Genomic DNA, 15059 nt, shown 5'->3' on the forward strand with positions numbered 1-15059 from the left:
ATATAAATATAACATAAATATCTTTCATACTCGTGAAATTTCCTACACCCACACACCCTGCTTCTCACTGGTATTCCCACAGACAGGGGCTGCATGCGATACTGTACACCGGAATCGCGTCAGGCCCTGAAGACACAAAATGGAACAAAATCTGGGTCCTGTCTTGATGGAGTTCACAGTCTAGCAATCTTATTTTTTCTCTGTGAGCTTGTTCCAGTAGCATGTTCACAGCTCTCTCTCCCCTCTGGAGCTCCCCTGAGCAGCGAATCTATCATAAGTTAAGTCAAAGGATTCGCCAAACTGTCCCAAAAGATCTGGTTCACTCTGAGGTACCAGAAGAGTAAGAGGGGCAGTGTACCTCAACTTCCATTTTTTAATTTTTTCCTTCTATTCAAAACTGTGAGGCAGGTTTTAATTTCTCCAAGTAGTCATTACACACAATGCTGCAATTTCAGAGTTTTTTGTTTGCTTGCTTGCTTGTCTGTTTTACCCATGAGATGGGAGGTAGAGGCCTGGAGTTACTTTGTGCCTTTTCTTTTTTTTTTTCTTTTTTTCTTTTTTTTTAAATTAGTGCTTTCACTCTTCTGCCCACACTCATGAACACTTCATTTCTTGCTCCCCCTACCTCCTCTCTTTCTCTTGCTCTGCTGCCTACCTGTGCTTGAGACCTACCTAAGAATAACACACATAGGCATTTCTGAATACAGTGCAGAAAAACGGAGTCACATCCCACAGTGAAGCCCTCAGTTAGGATATGGATTTTGCCACTTGCTGGTATTGTAATCTAGGGCAAGTCACTAACCCCTAACTAACTATTAACCTCTAACTCTATTTCCTTAGGACAAAATACAGATGCCAATATATGATCTTGTGATATAGTAAAAACATACATTTGATTTTCATCCAAGTTCCTGGCAGAATTCCTAAAATCCTTGGACTCTCCCAAGGGATAAGGGTCATTTTCCTATGCTAAGGAATGACTGGGAGCTGGGGACTCCTAAAGGGCCATAGGAGGGGGGCTAGCCATAAGAAAGGCCAAGGCATGATCACAGGGCTGGAACTTTCAGTCCCAAACCCTGATGCCCAGGGTGGAGAGAGGGGCTGGAGATGGGTAGTGTCTGACCACTGATTTAATCAGTCATGGCTACATAATGGAACCTGCATGTCATGGTTCAGCCAGCTTCTCGGATGATGGGTGCACGGAGGCGCTGGGGAAGCAGAATACCTGGAGAGGAACAGAGTCTCCAGGGCTGCCCACCTCCTCTGGCTCAGCCTAGGCTTGCCTTCCTTTTGGCTGTTTCTGGGTTGCATTTATTTATAAGAGGAACAGAACAAACTGCTTCCCCTCCACTCAGCACCAGATATGGGGGAGTGTTTCCACACACGTGGGGCAAATGTCCCGTGGACACCAGATGGGTGTCCTTTCATTCAATTCAATTGCCACAGTATAAAGGCTCAGTCCCCCAAGACTGCCCCTCACTTCAGATGCCAGTTGGCTGTTACCCACACTTCAGACGGACCCGCTGAGGATGGAGGGTTTTAACCCCAGTCCCTCCTCCCGTTAGATGAGTTCACAGAGCCCAAGGAAGCACTTGACCTACAGGCTGGCACCTTGGAATCCATAGGGACAGGAGGCTGTGCTGTGCGTCTCTTCCTCTGGTTGCTCCAGGACCCCTTGTTAATAAAATGGCTTATGCAAAGTACTTTGTTTATCCTCCATAATAAACTGGTAATGGTACGTAAAGTACATTCTTGAGTTCTGTGAGCCAATCCAGCAAATGATTGAGCCCTGAAGAGGTAGTCCTGGGATCCTCTGATTGACAGTTGGTTGGTCAGAAGTACATAGGGCTGGCACTTGTGACTGGCGTCCGAAGTGAGCCCCTGACCTGTGGGATCTGATGCTAACTCAAGGTGGTGTCAGAACTGAGTGGTCACACCTCTCACTGGTGTTTAGAGAGTAGGAGATTTTGTTGGTGGTGTGGGAATAAAACCGACAGGTTCGGCATCAGAAGTGAGGTTTAGATGATACAAGGCATGCCAGGGATGCCCATTTTTCAAATGTCAGTAGCTTTCTTTGAATAATTTAGTGACTGAAATGTTTGTTGACTCCTCATCTGCTCTCTCTCTCTCTCTGCCTGCAGACACTGCCTCGTGAGAGGGTACATCTATTCCCCAGCTACTACATTCCAGCTTTGAGCCTTCCCAACATCTGGCTGTCCTTCCTGCTAGTTCCTTTAAAGTCATCAGGTCTGGCTTAATCCACATTTTCACATGGTCCATTTTTTTCTGAAAATTAAAGTGTTCCTAATTTACAGCTTCTTTATAATGATCTTCTTATATACTTGAAATATTAAGTCATCCACATCCTTTTCTCTTTATAATCTAAATAAGTCTAATTTAACTTTTCCTTGTAAGTTCTATTTAAAGACCTTTTAGTATGTCTCCTAAGTTTTAGGGAGATATAATTCCTTCCATCTATAATTAAAGTGTTTTAACATCTTTATAGAAGATGAATGCTTTGGATGAAAGGCAAAAGAAAATGAAACATATGATAGTCATTTGTACATTTTACTGCACAGAATTGGAATGTATTATAACAGAAACTTGCCCTTAACCATGGAGACTGCATGTGGTGGATAAATTGAGTGAATGCTAAACTCTTCTTACAAGAAAACCTAATTTAGTTATCAGTTGAAATTGTGCAAATGTACAACTCCTTTTGTTAGACTTCTCTCTGGTTCAGAAAAGATTTAAAGCAGTGTACTCTGTAAGTTAGTGCTACAAGATTTTAGATCCTTAAGCTTTCAAATAGGAATTTTTATACTGTCAAATGTTCTAACTTGACACTTTCCATCATGACACATTTTAATTTACAAACAACTCACTCCCTATGATATTAAGAACCAAAGAGATTTTTAAAATAAGTAGAATAACTTCTGACATTTTATAGATATGAGATGAACTTCTCAAATAAGTGATCTAGTTCCAAGTAATCTTATCTGAAGACCAAATGAGGTCATCGTCTCAACTCTAAGAGATGTCAGGTAAATTCCACGTACTTCCCATTTTTGAACGAATTTCATACACTAAAATATGTGTTCAGAGAAGAAAAGTACATGAGCTTGCAAAGCAAGTTTTTAGATGGCCAGTCATTTGAGGTTAATAAAATTAATATTAGCCAAGCTTCTCAAAAGTGAAGTGCTTTATTAATTAGAGTAAGTTCTGCCCACATCATGGGTGATCCACAAGTAAGTGTGCTACAATATTCTTTGGGAGAAGGGGCTGTGTTTAAATAAACATGAAAGTAAAAGAGTAAGCATGTGTATTTTTTTTCTACATATGAAAACAGTAATGCAGAGTGCTCATTAGCATTCAGAAATAAAAGTGACTACCTGTACAAATAATTTAAAAGAGGTGTCTCTCCCAAAGTGAATCAGAAGAAGAAATTCAGCCAAGGGAGTTTTTCTTTTTAATGATTGAACTGCAACATACAAGAAAAACAAAATCAAGTTAACAAAAACTAAAGTTAATGAGAGGTGACAAAGTATATCCTCTTACTTTATGTTTACATCAAGTGGTAGATTCTCAAATGTGACATAATAGTTAAATAAGTTTTTAATTATTTTAAAAAGCAATATATTTATGGTCTGAGCTGATACCATTTCTCAATTATCTACACTTGAATTACCTACCACTCAGTATGCAATATGAAATTGTCAGCACACTAGTATATCTAAGTGAACCATTGTTGCCTACAAATAAATATTAGAAAGAATTCTCTTTTCTAAGACAATTTTTTTAGAGCTAAACATCTGTGTATTTAAGGAATAGAGCAATAGATCCTTATTTTGTATTCTTTATTTCCATTTACATACAACATATAAGAAATACTTCTTCTGATAGATTGATATTGACCTAAAGTAAGTTTTTAAGTCTTGTTGCTTTTCTTTTGAGAGACATTGTTATTTTCTTAGCTATTTCTTTAAATAATCTTTTATCTTCTTAATTATTTTAAGTATAAAAGGGATAAAACATTCCCAGGATAGATAGAAAACATATAAGCCATTTAATATTCCATGCCTCAATAAAATAACACTAACATTAAAATTTTATTTAACATTTGACAAGTTTTAAAATAATCCATTCCTATGAAATAATTTCTTTCAAGAACAGAAAAGCATAAGTAAAAATCTCACTTAAAATTTCACCACCCCTAAAGAATGTTATTTACATTTTACAGACATAGATCTTCTCCCCACCCCCTTTAAGCACAGCAGTGATCAGCTGGCTTCTATTTGGTTGTTTGTATAGCTGAACTTCTGAGTTAGTGATAAATCCTGCTTGAGGGAAATCCCTTTCCTGAGGAATTTCCTTTGTCTAATTATATTATTATCTTCATACTGAGGAATTTCCATAATGAAATGAGCATGTCACTCATTCACATTCTCCTCTGCTCATTAGTGTGGCTGACTCAAACAGCCAGTTTCTGAGGTCAGTTACTACTCAAGGTTTCTCCATGAATTGGTAATGAGTTTGATAATATTTACTGAGGGAAAATCACCAGCTCTTTATACCATCTCGTCCCCAATTTTAATTTCTTTTCTTAAAAAAAAAATCTATTTCAGGCATTTAACTTTCTTGTTAAATAGGTCATTTTAAGAAACTATGTGTTTGATATTTTCCATAAATGTTTAAAAATTTGAGAATGTTCTTTTGATGATTTTTGGAAAGAAAGACAATTTAATTAGATCATAAATGCCTGATCTTCCAAAACCACACATATCTTTTCCCATTATTGAGCAAGTTAGGGTTATCAATTGCAAACACCAGAAAACAGTGCCAGCTAACTTAAGCAGAAAAAAAAATCATTGGAAGCATGTATTTTGAAGTACAAAGTCAAGAGGAAAGTGAATATCACACAGAAATCAAGAGAAGCTAGGCAGCTGAGCACACAACCAACGTCAGTCTGTGAATGATGGTGAAAGACCACTTGGACATAAGCTTCTGCTGCTGCTGAACTCTAAATTCCATTATGCTGCTGAAAGCAAGAGTCAGAGGCTCACTGTGGGGGGGGGGGCAACTGAGTATCTGACTGTAGGTTATGGAACTTAGTAGGGGATGGGGAAAGGAATTATCTGATCTCACTTGTTTTTTTCTGTCCCACCAAGATAAACAATAATTCCTCCTGAAATTAGGCAAGTATTTTATCCCTAAAGGACCAAATATGACAGATATCCACTGTAATTATCTTCTAGATTTTAATATATTTGAGAGGACTGACATCAGTATGATTTTTATATCATGGTTTACAATATATTGATTTAATTTGTATGTATGTGGAAGTTTTTCTTCATATTAGCAATATGAAATTTCTGCCAGGATGTATCTAGATGAAGTTCTGTCTTCCTTGACCTTGCTTGATTTGCTCTTCCTGGACAATTTTTCCCCCAGGACAGTTTTCTTCAATTATATCTTTCATTATTTCTTCCGTTTCAGTTCTTTTTTTTTTTTTTAAACATCCATTAATCTTAAAGTTCCAGTATATATTTTAATTTTCACTTTATAAAAAGTTTATTATTCAACTATTAGTTCTATTTTTTTTTTGTTTGTTTTTGAGGTACCAGGGATTGAACTCAGGAGTACTCGACCACTAAGTCACACCCTCAGTCCTATTTTGTATTTTATTTAGAGACAGAGTCTCTGGGAGTTGCTGAGCACCTCACCATTGCTGAGGTTGGCTTTGAACTCGCAATCCTCCTGCCTCAACCTCCTGAGCCAATGGGATTCCAGGTATGCATCAACACTCCTGGCTTCACCTATTAGTTCTTTATCTCAGTAGTATAAAAGATTTCTCAAGTTTATTCATCTTATCCCTGATTTTATTTTTATGTAGTGTATTACTGCCTCTAATAGTACAGATTTGCATAATATTATATTTTATCTTTTTACATTTATGCATAATTTGCATACCTTTATGAGTTATGTTATGGTAATTTAATACAAATATACAATGTGTGATAATCAATTCAGGATAATAAACATTTCTAACTCTTCATACATTTATCATTTTTACATGTTGTGAATTTTGTAATTTTCTCTAGTCATTTTGAAATATATCATAGACTGTTTTAACCAATATTTACCATACTGTGCTACTTAATCCATGCTAAAAAAAGAACCAGAAGTACTTCCTCCACTCTGTTTTGGTGGTATTTTTGAACTCCTTTCCATTCCTCTCCCTCTTCCTTTTCCAGTCTCTAGTGATCACTATTCCATTCTGTTTTTCTATGAGACTGACTTGGTGGTTACCACAGTCAATTAGACCACATGGTGTTTGACTGTCTTGTCTATTCCACTTAACTTTGTGACCTTTAGTTCTACCCACATTGCTACAAATAACAGGATTTTATTTTTTATGGCTGAATAATAGTCCCTTGTGTATAAAGATGACATTTTTGACCAATTAATTCATTAATGGGCATCTGAGTTAGTTCCATATTTTAGCTATTGTGAAATTAGGTGTGCAAGTATATTTTTGATATAATGATTTCATCTCTTTTAGATATATAGCTCTAGTAGTGGAATTGTTGGATCATATGATGGTTCTGTTTTTGGTTTTTTGAGGAATGTCCAAACTATTTCCATGTCTAAAATAATTTACATTCTCACCATCAGTGTAAGGAGTATCCCTTTCTCCTCATCCTTGCCAGCATTTGTTAGTTTTTGTGTTTTTGTTAATAACCATACAGACTGAGGTAAGGTGATATCTCACTGTGGTTTTGATTTGCATTCCTCTGATGATTAGTGACATTGAGCATTTTCTTTTGTGTGTGTGTGTGTGTGTGTGTTTGGTAATTTGTCTGTCTTCTTTTGAAAAATGTCTGTTTAGCTCCTTAGCCTATTTTTAAATTGAATGATTCTGAGGTTTTTGTTTTGTCTTGTTTTTGGTGTTCTGCTTTTTGAATTCTTTATATATTCTGGATATCCATCCCTTGTTGGATGAATGGTGTGAAAATATCTTCTCCCATTCTGTAAGTTGTCTCTGGATTTTGTTGATTATTTCCTTTGCTTTACCTTTATTCAATGAAATTCTATTGGTCTATTTTTACTTCTGTGCCTTTGGGGTCCTATCTTAAAAATCATTGCCTACACCAGTGTCTTGAAGTGTTCACCCTTTTTTTTGGTAGTAATTTCATAGTTTCAGGTTTAACATTTAAGTTTTTGATCCACTTTGAGTTGACTTGATGTATTATGAGAGGTAGTTTTTCTTCTGCTTATGTATGTCCAATCTTGCAAGCACCATTTATTGAAGAGACTGTCTTTTTCTTCACTGTGTGTTCTCAGACAGTTTGCCAAAAAGAAATCAGTTGGCTGTATGAATGTGAATTAATTCCTGTGTTCTCTGTTGTGTGCCATTGGTCTACAAGTCTGTTATTGTGCCAGTACCATGCTGTTTTGGTTGAGACTTTCTATCATGAAGGGATGTAAAATCTTATGGAATGCCTTTGCATCTACTGAAATCATTATATGATTTCTGTCCTTCATTCTGCTGATATGCTGTATCACATTCACTGATTTGCTTATGTCGAACTATCCTTGCATCTCTGGGATAAATTCCAGTTGATCATAGTGTATAATCTTTTTGATGTGCTGTTGAAATAGGTTTGCTAGTATTTTATTCAGAATTTTTGCATTGTGGTCATACAGGAAGAGTTCTGTGGTTTTCTTTTTTTGTTGCATCTTTGTCTGATTTTGGTATCAGGGTAATGCTGACATGAGTTTGGCAAAGTTCCTTACTTTTCAACATTCAGAATATTTTAAGAAGAATTGGAAGTTGTTTTGTTTTGTTTTTTGCTTAGAAACAACCAAATTTTATCAATTTTTATTTGTTCTTTTTAGTTATACATGACAGTAGAATCTATTTTGATATGCAAAATAGATTTATACAAACATGGAATATTTTTATTCTAAACAGGATCCCAGCCATGTGAATGTACACAATGTTGAGATTCACTGTGTTTATACGTGCACAGAGGAAGTTTTTTCTAAATCTTCTGTATAAGTCAGCAGTAAAGATATCAAGTCCTGAACTTTACTTAGATGGGAGATTTTTAATTACTGCTTCAATCTCATTGCTCATTATTGGCCAGTTTAGATTTTTCTATTTCTTCTTGATAAGATTTTGTTAGGATGTATGTGTCCAGGGATTAACTCATTTCTTCTAGGTTTTCCAGGTACTTTTTAGCATAAAATTCTTTAATGTAGTTTCTTTTCATCCTTTGTATTTCTGTGATATCAGTTGTAAACTTTCCTTTTCCACCTCTGGTTTTATTTATCTGGGTCCTCTTACCCTTTCTTTTTCTTAGTTGGACTAAAGGTTTGTCAATTTTATTTATTCTTTCAAAATACAAACTCTTGCCAGGTGTGGCGGCATACACCTGAAATCCCAGCAACTTGAGACTGCGGCAGGAAGATCGTGAATTCAAAGCCAGCCTCAGCAACTTAGTGAGGCCCTGAGTAACTTAGTGAGACTGTCTCAAAGTAAAACATAAAAAGATTGGGGGTGTAGCTCAATGGTTAAGATCCTCTGGGTTCAATTCCTGGTACTGAGGGAAAAAAAAAAAGAACAAATCAAAACCTCCTTTTTATACTATTTTTATCTTAGGTTCTTTTTTCCCCCTTTCATGCCAGGGATTGATCCCAGGGACACTTAACCACTGAGCCACATTCCCATTCCTCTTATAAAAATTTTGAGACAAGGTGTTGCCAAGTTGCTTAGGGTTTCCCTAAGTTGCTCAGGTCAGCCATCCTCCTGCCTCAGCTTCCTGAGTCCCTCAGATTACAGGAGTGCACCATGAGTGAGGTCCATTTTAATTTACTGCTGCTCTGATCTTTATTATTTCTTACCTTCTACTCATTTGGGGTTTGGCTTATTCTTGCTTTTCTACTTTTTTTTTTTTTTTTTTGGTCAATTATTAGGTGTTCATTTGAGATCACCATTTTTTGATGCATTCATTTGTTGCATCTATCAGTTCTGCTTTTGCTCTGTCCCACAGATTTTGATATGTTGTGTTATCATGTTCACCTATTTCTAGAAGTTCTCTGAGTTGCCTTTTAATTTCTTTAATTACCCATGGATCACAGGAGCATGTTAATCAGTTTCTGTGTATTTGTGTACGCTCCATTTTTCTTCTTCTTCATTTGTAGTTTTATTCCATTGTGATCTGAGAAGATACGTTATTTGACTCACTTTTTAAAAATCTGAGATCTGATTTGTGATTTAACATATGATCTAACCTGGAGAATATCCATATACTGATGAGAAGAATGTGTATTTCACTGCCATTGGGTGAAAAGTTCAATAAATGCCTGTTAGGTTCCTTTGCTCTAGAGTGAGATTCAACTCACATGTTTCTTTGTTGATTTTCTGTCTGGATGATTGACCAATTGAGGAAAATGGGATTGAAGTCCTCAACTATTATTATATTAGAGTCTTCCTTTACATCCAATAATATTGGCTTTAAATATTTGGATGGTACCCTGTTGAATGTGTATATATTTACAATTCAAAAGATCCAACCTTAAGTTTAAAAATTCTTCCTACTGCTCAGTATTATCTATTGGAACAGCTCCCTATTGTATTTCCTATCTCATTTATTGCAGTTTTTAATTCCAAGATATCTAATTGGTTCTATTTTTATGATTTGTAACTCTTTGGTAAATTTCTCATTCATATCCTGAATTGTTTTTCTCATTCTTTTAAATAATTTATCTATATTCTCTGTCATCTCATTGAGTTTCATTAGGTTCATTATTTAAATTCATTTGTAGGCATTTCATAATTGTTTTTTAATTACACTCTATTTCTGGAGAACTGTTGTTTTTCTTTGGAAGCATCAGATTTCTGTTCATGTTTCTTGTGTCCTTATGGTGATGTCTGCACATCTGGTGTAACATTTCCCTCTTATAATCCTATAAAGTGCTTTCACTGGAAAATGTATTTTCATTGTCTAGATGAGATACAGTATGTCAGTTGGAAGGTGCTTTGGATTTGGTTGCAGGGGATTCAAAAGCAGGCCTGTGTGATTTGTTTATCTTTGGCGTTGGCAGTGCCTGTGAATCCCCCAATAGGCTAAACTGCAACCGTTCATGAAGGCAGTGTATGACTTTGCAGTAAATACAAGCTTCCAAAAGCGTGCATCCTCAGGCTCTTGGTTTGTGGTGCCAGGTGCCACTTATCTCAGTGGTGTGGGATGAGGAGAGGACTGTCGCCAGGTCCCTCAGAGCAAGTACAGGTGACATCAAGGATTGAGGCACCAGCAGTCATGAGCCTCAAGCCACAGGATTAAAGGAAACCTTCCCCAGGACTCTCAGGATAAATACAGGAGATACCTGCACCTGTGGCAACAGCAGCCACGGACCTGGAGGTCCAGATGGTATGGGACCTTTCCCAGTGCTGCAGGGTAAGCACAAGGGATATGAGGGTCTGTGGCGCTGATGCTGTGGACTCAAAGCTTTGGAACACAAAGGGTCCTTCCTGAAGTCCCATGGGGTGGCTGCAATTGGTGATTGCAGCAATGTTAGCTGCTTTTGTGGATCTGTCAAACCCCTGCTGATAATTTCTCCAAGTCACAAGGGACAAGCACAAATGGTACCTGGGCTTTGGAGACTAGCAGCTGTGGCCCAATGTCTGTGGGCTATGGAGGAGACCCTTCCTAATTCTTCTGGGGCATGTGCTGGTGATGTCTGGCTCTGGGGTGCTGGCATCCAAGCCCCTAGAGGTGCGTGATATGGGAGACCTATCCCGAGTCCCAGGATTTGAGCTTGGGTGTGCTGGGGCTGGTAGCGTGATATCTGCAGTCTGAAAGCCGCAGGAAGTGGAGGGGCATGTCTTCAGATCACACTGGAAAAGTCCTGGTGGACACAGGGCCTCTGGAATTGGTAGCCACAGTCCTGAAGCTGCAGGACACAGATGGAACCTTTCCTTGGTCCTTAGGGATAAGCTTAGGTGATGCTGAGACTTTTTACATGAGAGTTACAAATAACATTTTCTTTTTACAGCAAACTATGAAAAAGGGATGAAGATACTTCCTCCCTACTTTCATGTAGACAGAAAAAAAATGGTCTGCTGTTGAGATTTTCAGCCCACTGATCTTAAGATACAAATAAATACTGTGTGTACATACTCATTCTATATTCATATGTACATGAATTTAAAAATATAATATATATATAAAATTCCTCCTAGAATTTTTACTGCTTTTAATTGACTCTCGTTCTTCATATTTTTTAATTTTGTGTTTTGGAGTCTTTATAGATATTTTACTATTAGGTGAAATAAGAAAATTCATGTTTATTGTATTTTGTGAAACTACTATAAAATTTGTAAAATTTGAGTTTTTTAACTCTTAATTTGAGTTTTTTAACTCTTAAGGGTATCCCCAACAGAGATAATTCTCAAAGGGGAGCTAATTGGGTCTATGAATTATGTTTTCCTAATTTTCCTGTAAGTAGAGGAAATATTCCTGAAGTGCATACTATATTCATGTCATGTTTTTATCTTTTGAGTTTTCCAGAACTTTTTTTTATTTCTCCTTTTAAAACACTTACCTCTCTAAAATGAAAATAATTTATAATTTAAGACCTAATGTCAACAGATTAAAATCATCTCACATCACCATGAATGATCCCTTCAGCTACAGTTTAACTCATCAAATATTCATAACTTTGCACTAGCACATTCATAGGTTTCCAAGAGTGTGTAAAATAATGCATTCAGATAGTTATAATCTGTTACACACTCTTATTTAATCTAATCAACATGATCAGTCCAAGAGTATATTTTTGTTAGATTCTTAAACTTCCTTTTTCATTGAATTTGGCCCCTCGCTCTCAAAGCCAACTGGACAAGTCATGATAGAATGCCTACAAAGAGATTTACACCACTGGTATCATACAGACTAGCAATCGTGTGACTTCATCTTTTACATTTATATTTTGTGTATTATATAACATTGCTGTGTCTTAAATATGATTTGTTCACTACAAAACTCATGTTGAAATTTGACTCGCTGTAATCATATTAGGAAGGAAGGCCTTTAAGAGGCACTAAGGTCATTAAGATGGATTAATGGCTTTCTCATGGGAGTGAGTTATTGCTTCCAGGTACTGATTTTTCACTGCTTGATTGGCTTGTTATAAACAGAGGCTATGCCACTCATTGCCTGGTGCTCTCTCTTCTACACATACCCACTTCTCTTTTTTACCATGCTAGGAAGTAGTATAAGGCCCTCACTAGAAGTCAAGCGGATGCCAGCATCATGCTGTTGGACTTTCCAGCATCCAGAACCACAAGTCAAAATAAATCTCTTTTCTTTATAAATTAACCATTCTTAGGTATTCTGTTATAGTAACAAAAAAATGAACTAAGACAAACATCTTAACTGAGCACTTATTTAAAGCACTGAATAATAATGACTTTTACCAGAAAGAAGAATCTAAAGCCTCCCCTCAAGAAACAATTTCTAGATCATAGAGAACATTCTACAGAATACATACAATGTAGTTTTCAAAATATGTTCATGGTAACCACCTGAGAAGTCTGTTAAAAATGGCCAGGCTGCACAATAGACCTATGGAAACAGAATCTATGAATGTATAGTTAGCCATCTATTTTTTTAGAAAAAAATTCCTTGCATAATTCTTTACGCATGGAAGTTTGCTCTAATGTTCCAAATAGAATGTGAACTAAAATATTATCTTGGGGAAACAATGAAGTCTAGTTTTGTTTTTATAATTCCATTCTCAGGGACATCAAGTAAAGAACCAATATCAAATTGCAGAAGTCCATTAGCATATATTTTATCTGCAGCAATCAGTTTGGTAAAATGGTACCAGAGTTCTAGTAAGCCACGTTGCTGCTTGAATTGATTCACATGATCTAGGCATTTACCTCGTGGAAATGTAGTGAACTATATACAAAGGCAATGTCTCCCCAGAGGTTTCACCAGATCAATTAACAAAAGACACATTCAAATTGCAGAATGTCTCAACTACCAAGGAGAACACTATAATCAGATGTCAGTTGCTGTGCTAATTCTCAAAGTAGTTTCATTTTTCTGTCACTAATAACATTCTAAGAGGCAGTCTTGAAACCCAATGGTCACCCTCTTAGATAAACTTACTCATAAACTACCTGAGAGTATTACTTCAGGCATGTTACAAAGTTGTTCTAAATGAAAACCAAATAGGCCCAATTCTGAAGCAATCAAGCTCCCACATCAAGGATCAGAAATTAAATATTCAGCTGAGGCAGTAATCAAATCTTTTAGCTTAACAGTGAAAAACTGCCAGCAGTAGTTTGCTAGTTACATCAAGACTTTCAGTTGGTCTATAGACATTCAGAAGCCAAATGACATTACTGAAAGGAAACTCCGGAGCATTTCCAGATCTTCATTTGATGGTTCTGAATAATTTATATCTGTATTTAGTAGCCATTAAGTCACATTGCTAATACACTTGATTTTCAGCTATATGGAAATTTGATGTATGGAAACATCATTCAGGATTGGCTTAATATTAAAGTACTTTCAATAAACACTTTGTGTGTGTGTGTGTGTGTGCACGCAAAAGGAAAAAAGAAATACTCTGGTTAACTTCTGAGAAAATTTCACCAAAATGGGAAACATCTGAAACTTTTAATTAAAACATACTTGTAAAATTATCAAATATAATTTAAAAATAAAAAGTAAATTAGTAACATATTCAATCATATAATATTTAAATTGGGGAAGACTTTTTGAACCAATTATTGAAACAATGAGAAATTTTATCATTGAGAGAATTTAAAACTGTTAAATCATCCAGAGACAGTTTTTATATTCTTTTAAAATAGACATCTTCAACTAGTGACATTAGTCAAGACTATGGCAAAGTCACCCATTTGTTAGTGATGTTTTAGCTTCTCGTTTAATCACTTTTAAACAACAGAGGATCCCTATGCGTTCTTTTACTCAAAACTAATAGTTTGGGTAGATGTCGTTGCTCTCACATAGCCAGTGAGAGAGGGCAGGGATGGAAGGGGGAAGACACAGGACACCAGGAGTCAGAAGTCACCATCCACACAGTACCTTGCACGGTCAGGAACACGGAGGCTGCTGCTGTCCCGCCTTCGCTGGAGACCACACAGTGGTACTCTCCAGCATCGCTGACTTTCACGCTCCTGAGCTCTAGTGAGAGGTTGGCCAAGGTCCTCATTCTTGTGGGCTCTGCCAGTCTGACATCTCTGTCGTTTCTCTGCCAGGTTAGATTGTAATCCACTGCACTGACAATGAGGCAGGTCAAAATAGCTTTCTCTCCAGGAGTGACAGTAACGTTAGAAGGCACTTGGATGACTGGAGGGGGCTCTGTGTGAAATCAAAAGGTTCCAATCAGGTCATTTTGCTCATTTTGGACGTGGTTTAAAAAACGGGATGTGTGTGTATTGCATTTCCAGTAGGGAAGATCTAGTATGACAGAACTTATTGGTTAATACATGTGTCAATGAGCCCTCCCCATTACCATCTAGTTCAAAGGCACTTAAAAAAGGAGTCTATATTTACATATCAAAATATGCTTAAGTTCAAACCTATAAAATTATAAACATGGGAGTCAAAGAAGCAGGGCAAAAGGATATGACTGGAGAGATTTAGGAAGGCAGAACAAGGCAAACTTTTCATTTCAGTTTTGATGATTCAGTTCTATGATTTTTTTAAATTTAAAATATGTATTTAGCATTTTAAAGAAAACAGCACAGAAAGGATGGCAAACATGGCATGATATGACAGTTTCAGCTTTAAGAGGGGTTACAGTATGACAGCAGAATAAAACAAATGTCCTCTTAGTAGGGATGAGGAACAATTTGATCCAAGAAGATTCAAAGAGCGATGACAGACCTTTAATAAAATTATACATATAGAATCTTGAACACAAGATTTGAGCAGCATATGCATATGTCAGATTGTTCAAAATCTAATTGCTAATTAAATATGTAACCAATACTTCTAAAGAGAGTCACATAT

The 15059-nt window shown here is 36.6% G+C and overlaps 1 protein-coding gene across 5 annotated transcripts in view; it reads right to left on the minus strand.

Moving 5' to 3' along the window:
• Positions 1-15059, minus strand: part of Hmcn1 (hemicentin 1) — a 413611-nt gene that overhangs the window by 221398 nt on the left and 177154 nt on the right. For all 5 annotated transcript variants that reach the window (XM_047520702.1, XM_047520699.1, XM_047520701.1 and 2 more), the window contains one exon: positions 14130-14405. In XM_047520702.1, the coding sequence (XP_047376658.1) occupies positions 14130-14405 (276 nt within the window). The remainder of the gene's footprint in view (positions 1-14129; positions 14406-15059) is intronic.

This window comes from Sciurus carolinensis, chromosome 12 (genome assembly GCF_902686445.1).
Source record: "Sciurus carolinensis chromosome 12, mSciCar1.2, whole genome shotgun sequence".
NCBI classification, from domain to species: domain Eukaryota; kingdom Metazoa; phylum Chordata; class Mammalia; order Rodentia; family Sciuridae; genus Sciurus; species Sciurus carolinensis.